General features: G+C 28.9%; 3 protein-coding genes across 7 annotated transcripts in view; all 3 read left to right on the forward strand.

The window, feature by feature from the left end:
- The window catches only part of LOC111676060 (membrane alanyl aminopeptidase-like), a 5,880-nt gene extending 4,073 nt beyond the window's left edge, over positions 1-1,807 (forward strand). For 2 of the 5 annotated variants that reach the window (XM_046950495.1, XM_046950496.1), the window contains exon 7: positions 420-1,803. In XM_046950495.1, the coding sequence (XP_046806451.1) occupies positions 420-1,146 (727 nt within the window). In that variant the 3' untranslated portion in view covers positions 1,147-1,803. Of the gene's footprint in view, positions 1-419 lie in introns of all 5 variants that reach the window. The other 3 variants (XM_046950494.1, XM_046950492.1, XM_046950491.1) reach the window with 3 other exon arrangements.
- Positions 1,808-3,139: 1,332 nt separating this feature from the next.
- Positions 3,140-4,097, forward strand: LOC111676048 (bursicon). The gene is made up of 3 exons (XM_046949470.1): positions 3,140-3,412; positions 3,491-3,615; positions 3,686-4,097. Exons 1-3 carry the CDS (start codon positions 3,280-3,282, stop codon positions 3,950-3,952), a joined length of 525 nt encoding a protein of 174 aa, XP_046805426.1. The 5' UTR covers positions 3,140-3,279; the 3' UTR covers positions 3,953-4,097.
- A 1,233-nt stretch (positions 4,098-5,330) lies between these two features.
- The window catches only part of LOC111676047 (leishmanolysin-like peptidase), a 25,647-nt gene continuing 21,972 nt past the window's right edge, over positions 5,331-9,005 (forward strand). The window contains exon 1 of the mRNA XM_023436928.2: positions 5,331-6,566. Within this exon, the coding sequence (XP_023292696.2) occupies positions 6,153-6,566 (414 nt within the window). The 5' untranslated portion in view covers positions 5,331-6,152. The remainder of the gene's footprint in view (positions 6,567-9,005) is intronic.

Raw genomic sequence — 9,005 nt, forward strand, 5'->3', positions numbered from 1 at the left:
ACCTAGGCCCCATAGAACTGAATCCGCCAAATATGGCTTTTAAGTTCATAATTTTGTTTAATATACTCGTATCTCGACAAATGGCTGCAAAACCGAGTTCTATACTAGTCTTGATGACCCTGATGAACTTTGTAAATATAGGGCCTCATTTGACCCTAGCCCCTCTAAAAAGCCCCCATCAAAATTTTACTTAAATAACCACAGTTTTATTAAACAGTAAATAGCTTTAGTATATCTGAGGCAAGGTACAATTCAACTTAAATTTATTATAAAAACTAAATCACATTTTATTTATATACAGGTGTAGGGTATTATATGGTCGGCCTCGCCCGACTATAACTTCCTATTTGTTTTAAAATGCGCTAGGGTTACAATAGGTTTCGAATGACAAACTAATTTCTTTTTTATTCTCTTGCCAGTCACCTCAAAAACACACAACCGCAAGATGTTTTCAAACAATTAAGAAACTATTGGCCCAAAAATCATCAAGTAAATTTAAAAGAGTTCTTTCAAGATTGGACAGAACAACCTGGTTATCCCCTGCTAATAATAACAATAACTAAACGCCGTGAATATCTCTTAAAACAACAACGTTTCCTAATTAAGGATATGAAAAATATAAAGTTTTCTTCTTCCTTAACATACACCATACCAATTACCTATACAACCGATAAGGAAAACGATTTTCAAATTCTAACTCCAAAATTCTACTTTAATAAAACTCTTTTAAAACTGATCTTTGGAAATGCAGATCAAGACAAGTGGTTAATATTAAATCTTCAACAATCCAGTTACTGTCGTGTATTATATGATTCTGTATTGTTGGAAAGATTACGACAAGCTTTCTTATCTTACAAACATTCCGGAATACATGTAATTAATCGTGCCAGTATGATCAATGATCTATTCACATTTGCCCGAGAAGGTTTGTTGGAGTATAAACAAGTTTTCCATTTTATGGAATATTTAGCTCAAGAAAGTGAATATTTACCATGGAGAGTTGCTTTAAAAGAATTAAATACAGTTCGCAAAAGTTTCAATCAACAACAACGCAACAAATTTGCTGCTTATATTTCAAAACTGCTTGATATTGCTTATCGAAATTTGGGTTTTGAGAAATCAAATATTTCTATTTGGGATAAATAAAAATAGACTAAAACAACTCGTATTACCGATTTAAAAAAAAAAAAACTTTATATTGTGCTGCTATCGAAAGAATATATATTTGGAAAAGTATTCTAATAAATGTATCACTATTAGAATAGAATTGGTTCAAAAAATCTCTTTACTACTTTGGCACTATAATTTTTCACTTTATTTCTTTTTTCTCATATGCCGTAAACAGTTTTAATAATAATCCACATACCTTTAAGTTTTGAACATATTTGAACAATCACTTATGAAAACATAGTTAAACTATATTATTCCGGAGTTATGTGTGTAACATTTTGCAACACAGCATGTTATTCTTATAACTAAAATACTTGTACATGAATATAATGTCATTTTCTTGTATATAATTAGAGAAACTGTGAAGGAGTGAGAATCTAAGCAATCATGGTGATTGAAATATACACAGTGATTTTGAAGGATTTCAGATAAATTACGAAAAAAATAAATATCAATACTATAATAATATCATAACTATTGTTAATTTAAACTCGTTTTGTCATTCCGTTAGTAATTTGTACAATATAATTTTCAGATCCTGTAGTTTTAGATATCCAAGTACTTTTAGATATCGAAGTCGATTTTGCCAGATCTGTCTATCTGTATGTTTGTTGAAATAAATTTTCTAAAAACTCAATACATCAGCATTCAAATCTTCAATAATTATATTAAACATTCTTTCGAGAAGTTATTTATTAAAAATCAGTAACAATCGGTTTATAAATAACGAACGATCGAAATTCCGAAAAAAAATCATGAATATATAAAATTTTCTTTCCTGATTAGTTTTGCAGCTTAATTACAATTGGAACCACAACGCTGTCGACAATGAGTTTTCATACATTTTGTGTAGAGAACAAAATATTGTCTTATGGTTATTGTGGTTGAAATAGATTCTATTTTACTTTTATTGCGATCTTTTGTAGGGTTCTATAGTTGAAACGAAAAGTCGACTTTTCGAATTTTTGCGTTTTAGTTAAAAGTCGACTTCTCGACTTTTTGCATTTTACGCAAAGTGGATTTTTCGAATTTTTTTTATTAAGTCGACTTTTAGTATTTTATAAATAGTTGACTTTTCCGACTTAATGACTTTTTTCGACTATTCGACCTTTTCCGACTATTTTTTTACTTTTTTCGAGTTTTTCAAACTATTTTAGAGTTTCTGACTTTTTTAAATTTTTTTTTTAAATTTTTGACTTTTTTCTACTATTTTTGAGTTTTCGACTTTTTAAGAAATGTTTCGAATTTTTTACTATTTTCGACTATATTTTACTTTTTTCGTGTTTTTCCGACTATTTTAGAACTTTTGACTTTTTCCACTTTTTTTAAATTTCCGACTTTTTTTACTATTTTCGAGTTTTCGACTTTTTACGACTTTTTTCGACTCATTTCGACATTTCGACATTTCGACTTTTTTAAAATTTGTTAGACTTTTTTCATAGACGATAGTCGAGATATCAACTTTTTTGAAATAAAATAGTCGACTTCGACTTTTCGAGTATTTTCGACAAAAAGTCGATTGTTCGATTATTCGAAAGTCGATTTATAGAACCCTAGATCTTTAACGATCCTCTCATTATTCTCTTATTTTTATATTGTAGCGTTAAGATATATTCAAAATATTAAAAAATATTAAAAGCGATTTTAGACTTTTTAGAATTTCGATAATTCCTGACTATAGCTTTAATAAAAACAATTTCGACTATCAAAACCACAGTGCAGTCACATCAAAAACTTGTAATATGCTTAAAATCACAAAACTCTTAAACTCAAGCACTAATAAGGGTGATAATTTTTTATTAACCCAAAAAAACATGATGTCCATTAGTTCTAAGTTTGTTTGGCTTGTTTGTATCCTTCGTCTACCGTGTAGAGTGAGCGTAGGGATGTATATGTATTTGTGTGTGTCCTTTTTAGTCCCTAAACACTTTTAGGATATAAAAGGCTTAAAATGGTCAATGAAGTTTCTTTATTCGTCTCAGATTGTTAGCTGGAAAAGTCAAGTTGTGGTGTGTGTGAAAATTTCAAAAAAAAAAACAAAAAAAAGTTAACAAAGGACTCTATATAAAAATAGCAAATAAAAAACCGGACAACCAGAAATAAAACAACATGTTAACAGCTTTTGGCTTAGATGTTGTTGGAAGATTTTTTATTTGTTTTTGCTGCTCCTTGTTTGTGCTCATCCTACAAAATCATGTTATAAAAGTCTCGGGAGACAATGCCGTAGTGACAACAGATAATGGTAATTAGTTTAGAAAGCATTTTTATCATTGGTTTTAATTAAAAAAAAAAAATGTGGTCAATGGTCATTTTTTTAAAGATATTTCCCATATTGGTGATGATTGTCAGGTAACGCCTGTTATACATGTTTTACAATATCCGGGTTGTGTACCCAAACCTATACCCTCTTTTGCTTGTGTTGGACGTTGTGCTAGTTATATACAGGTGAGTTTCAATTATTTAATAGGGAAGTACATATGTAAAGCAGAACTATATTTGAATCTTTATTCCCCAGGTATCCGGTAGTAAAATTTGGCAAATGGAACGTTCTTGCATGTGTTGTCAAGAATCTGGTGAACGTGAAGCTGCTGTTTCTTTATTCTGTCCCAAGGCCAAACATGGTGAGCGAAAATTTAAAAAGGTCTTAACAAAGGCTCCCTTAGAGTGCATGTGCCGCCCCTGCACCTCGATTGAAGAGTCGGGTATTGTACCACAGGAAATTGCCGGCTATTCTGATGAGGGTCCCTTAAATAATCATTTCCGTCGCATTGCTTTACAGTGAACATTTTAACTGATGATACTTTTCGTTCTCCTAAAAAATGCCTTAATTAATTTAACAGTTTGGGGAAGAGTTTACATATTTTTTTAATTATAGAGAAATAAACAACTGTAGAATAATAATAAAATATATTTCATTTAACCCTGAAAATTTATCTTAATGGATTTTTTTCAAGTAACAGACATGTGAACAAGTTTTCCGATACGAAAAAGATTTCTCTGAAAAATTGTTCGTTTAATTGATTTTCGTACCTTAGATTGGATATTATCCAGCAAAAATCAAACGAAGTACTTCCAAAAGAGTAACATTTATCACCACTTCAGAAGTAGCATTAAGTGAATTTGTTTACCTTCTGCGGAAGTGGTGTTTATTTACTTCCAAAGAAGCGAAAAGAAACCATTTCTTTAGTTAGTTAGTTTTAAAGGAGGATGTAGATATATACAACAAATCCGGAGAAATACACCTAGGCCTCTATCGGTCCTGTTATGCGCTCCTTAACCAGTGCCTCAGGTGAGGATCGAACCCACGACTTTCGGTCTACCAGACTAGAACTCTAACCACTAACCTAACGGAGGTCAATTTTTTTTAAATTTAAGGTATACCCCTAATAACTTCCAAAAAAGTGCATCAAGATTACTTCTTAAGAATGAATTTGGATTCAAATAAAGAGAACATTTCTCCTATGACAAGTCTATGTCAAAATCAATTTTTTTCCGGGTAGATTAGAACTCAAAAACAGAAGTTTTAACAATAAATCTATTATAAGGAAAAATGTAAATTTGTATGGTAGCTACATACAAGAAAATTTCTGAAATTTTAATCTTGTAATCTACAACATCAAAGGAAGAGAAGCCGCTTATTCATTATAATTAAAAAGTGTCTTTTTGATAAAACTTAAAATACTTAAGTCAGGGACAAATCCTCACATCTGGCGGCAATGGTTTGATTAACCATCTACAATAGTGCTGCCATCTATGGTTAATTTTTAAAACATAAACAATAGAGAAAATTCAGTAACCCTGTTTGGAGTGTGTTCAGTGAAACTCTCTTCATTTGTTTTCTATGCTAGTGCTGCCATGCAGTTTAAATATTTATTTTGTGTGCCGGTCTGATAAAAGTCATACAAGCTAACCAAAATAGACATTAAAACAAATGTTTTTTTTAGGGAAAAAAACTATTAAACTGATATTTAAACTATTAACAAAAGTATTTAAATAATTTTCAGTAATAATAACAAACGTTATTTGTATAAATAAAACAGAAATTAGGAATCGATACACTTCTTTTACCCAATGGCAACACTGCGTCAAGCAACTGTGTGTTTGTTTGTATTTATTTTTCGCAAACAAATAAAAAAATTTGTTGTTTTTTCATCATTTGTTTATCAATCGTGAATGAAAACGGACGTGTTCGAATAAAACAATAATAAAATCGAAGCTGTTTCGTTTAATCATAAAGAAAAAAGTGCAAAAAGCATAATAAGAAAAAAAATATAAACAAATCCAGCGGCTTTTAATTTAAAGTAAATAATTTTTTTTAGCAGCAGTGTTTGTTAGCGCTGCTGCAAGCGGGTGTTTTTTCGTCGTGCAGTCAATCCCAGTCGTCGTCGTTGTTTTTTTGTCTTGTGTATAGTTTTTTTTTCTTCACTGCTTTTGTTGTTTTTGCCGGAGTTCATGTGAATGTGACATTTACTATAAAATAAATCAAGAAATTACTAAAACAAGAAAAAAATTAAAATAAAAACAAAAAAAGAATTCAGTTTAATGCATATTTGTTAGTGTAATTACATATTCTTTTGAGCATTATTGTTGTTGTTGTTATTTCAATTTTATTGAATGAATTATTAAAGAAAAAAGGTGGTGGTGTGTGAAATACTTTTTTGTTTGTTATCATCTGTGGGGCTGGAAAATATTACAGCTGTCGTAAATAGTGCAATAACTATTATTAGTTCTATGCAGTCACTGCATTGAAAATAAAGATAGTGAAGTTGTTGTTGGCTTTAACGCATTTTTAGTAAAATTTTGAAAAAAGTTAGAAAAAAATTTAATATTAACAAGTTTATTTTCTAAATCACAAAATAATGATAATAAATATTGAATCTTACAAACATCTTTTCGGTATATTCCGGTAATTTTATTATATTTTTAAATAAAAAATCTAAAAAGCTTTAAAAAATCTTAAAAAGCCAATAAAGAACCAGAAAATGTGCCAACAACTTTACCTGCCTCATCAAAAACAACAACAGCAAGTAACAGAGAACACGACACCACCACCTAACGCTACTCTCGGCCAGATAAAACAGGTTCTATTTTGCCGCAGTAATCAAGACCAACATTACTACAATAATCTTTCTCGTCATCAGCAGCATCATCATGTACAGATGTTACACAAATCTCGAGAATTTATATCATCAAATGACCAACAACATTATCATCGCAACCACCTCCTCCTACGCATATTTTTATTAAGGAATAACAGTAACATGATAGTACCTTTTCGTCAGACGTATCATTTGTCATTTATGTTGTTGTCCACCAGTGTTTTGCTACTGCTGTTGAATTCAATCCATGTTGTCCAGTCACACAACTGTCAACATCTTCATCCCAAGGCACATGAGGTATGTTTTTGTAAAATTTCTATATGTGTATGCTAATAATCGTTGTTGGAAAGTTGTATTGTCTATTGCCATTCTTTGAAAAGTTAAAAGTTAAATGTCATGTAGGGTTATCAGTATTTTTATTCTACCACAAATCCTGCTCTGAGAATAAGATCACGGTAAATACTAGTATGTCCTATGTTTTTTATACAAAGTTGCGGCGATTTTTTTTTGTGTACACTACTGGAAGCAACGTTCAAGAAAACTTTACGAAATTTATGTGTATAAATCGAATAGTTTTTTACTAAGAAATATATTAAAAATCTGAAATAAGGCTTCAAATTATAATAAATTCTTAGCGCCCTTGTTTTAAGATGCTGTTAATAGGTTTTCAAAGTTTATGTAAAACCTCCACTTCTGTATTCATTTTCCAATCTATCTTAGATAGATAGATAGATAGATAGATAGATAGATAGATAGATAGATAGATAGATAGATAGATAGATAGATAGATAGATAGATAGATAGATAGATAGATAGATAGATAGATAGATAGATAGATAGATAGATAGATAGATAGATAGATAGAAAGATAGAAAGATAGAAAGATAGATAGATAGATAGATAGATAGATAGATAGATAGATAGATAGATAGATAGATAGATAGATAGATAGAAAGAAAGAAAGATAGATATATTTGTAAGTATGTATTCATACATATTGCAACACCTATTTTATAACTATTGTTATAAAACTGCTTTTTGACATTTAGGAAACTAAAATGTCATTGTAAGTTTTCAACTAAAAATGGAAATTTCCAACTAAATAACAAAATTTATTTAATTAAAACACATTTATAAATATTAAAATGTTTATAAATATTAAAAAAAAAACTAAAACAATAAACTTCACTTCACAATTAGTTATTTCAAAACCAAATGCATTTTTAATTTTAGCACAATAGCATACATACATGTCATTTAAATATACAAATTTATAATACAACTTTTTTTCAAATTTATTTATTTTCTTATCTCTCTAAACTAGTATATAAGAAAGACCTTTAGAAGAAAACAATGAAAACAAAATACATTAATAGTTTTTCAATAACTTTATAGAATACCAATTGTGTTTTGCTTGAATTATGCATTTGGCCGCTTTGGTTTATTGGCAGTAACTAAAATAAATACCTTTATAAGGTACATATGTATGTATTTATTTATGGAAGTTGTAAAAACAAAATCTCATAAAGTTATATATACTACAATTTATTGTTGTTGATATTTTTTTGAAAATTAATTATTTGTACTTAAGTCAGCAAATATATATGTATACATACAAACATTCATATATGTAGGTACAATATTCACTCACGTACGGTAAAATGGTAAACGAGTCAGTTAGAAATAAAACTAAAACAGGTTTTCTCATTCCCCAAGTTGATCGGTTGGTTATTTTTTAATTTTGATGATTTACAGCAACTAAGTAAATTCATAACACTCCTTTGCAGCAGCAACAACAGCGATATAAAATATATACATATATACAACGACAAGAACTACACAGGCAAAATTACATAAAAATAATGGAAAAAAAAAACATAAATCGCAAACACGTCTCATTGCTGTCGTCATACAATTACTAAATTGTAGAAACAAAACTAAATAAAAAACAATTCTAACATTGAAGATAAACTAAGATAATTAAGCAATAATGATACTCTAATGACATCTATTATACCTTTGGATAAAGTCTGTTATAAAAAATAACCATAAAAATCATTTAGAAGATGGATTTCAAAAAAAAAATAAAAAAGTCTTTGACTTACAATCTCCTTCGGTTTCATTTGTTTTGCCCACAATCAAATATGTTTTCAATTATCTATTTTTTGTTTTTTTTTTTTGTCTGAAAAAAAGGCCACCTTAACAACCTAACAGAATACAATATATATTTATACGTATATTATTCCCTTTTCTATAAGCTGTTACATTTTTTCACTCTTAATTGAATTAAGGTTGTTAAGCATTTGCTAAGAGGTTATCAAAACTCTAAAAATATTTTCTTATTGTATTTAATATTCCTCTTCTCTTGGTATCAAATACTTCCAATTAGAAAGTTCTAAGAATTTGGAAAAAGATTGAAGGTTTATTTTTAAATAAAATGTGTATGTTTTTTTAAAGAAAATAAATGTCCTTATTAAAATGTTGTTTTAAATGTCACTTTTTTCCATTAACTGCTGAATAAACTTTTTGTTGCTGCATTATAACCCAGCAAAAGTTTTAATGATTTTGGTTATTACAATTTTAAGTTACATTGGGCATTTAGTGGTTAATTTCTAAAAGGATTTTATGACAATTTTATAAATCTATCTATCTATCTATCTATCTATCTATCTATCTATCTATCTATCTATCTATCTATCTATCTATCTATCTATCTATCTATCTATCTATCTATCT

This window comes from Lucilia cuprina, chromosome 4 (genome assembly GCF_022045245.1).
Source record: "Lucilia cuprina isolate Lc7/37 chromosome 4, ASM2204524v1, whole genome shotgun sequence".
NCBI classification, from domain to species: Eukaryota; Metazoa; Arthropoda; class Insecta; order Diptera; family Calliphoridae; genus Lucilia; species Lucilia cuprina.

Excerpts from the sequence above, each read along its gene's own strand:
- LOC111676048 (XM_046949470.1), top strand. The coding sequence starts at position 3,280 with ATGTTAACAGCTTTTGGCTTAGATGTTGTTGGAAGATTTTTTATTTGT. Across the intron at positions 3,413-3,490 it reads CGTAGTGACAACAGATAATG|ATATTTCCCATATTGGTGAT; the intron begins GTAATTAGTTTA and ends ATTTTTTTAAAG. Across the intron at positions 3,616-3,685 it reads GTTGTGCTAGTTATATACAG|GTATCCGGTAGTAAAATTTG; the intron begins GTGAGTTTCAAT and ends TTTATTCCCCAG.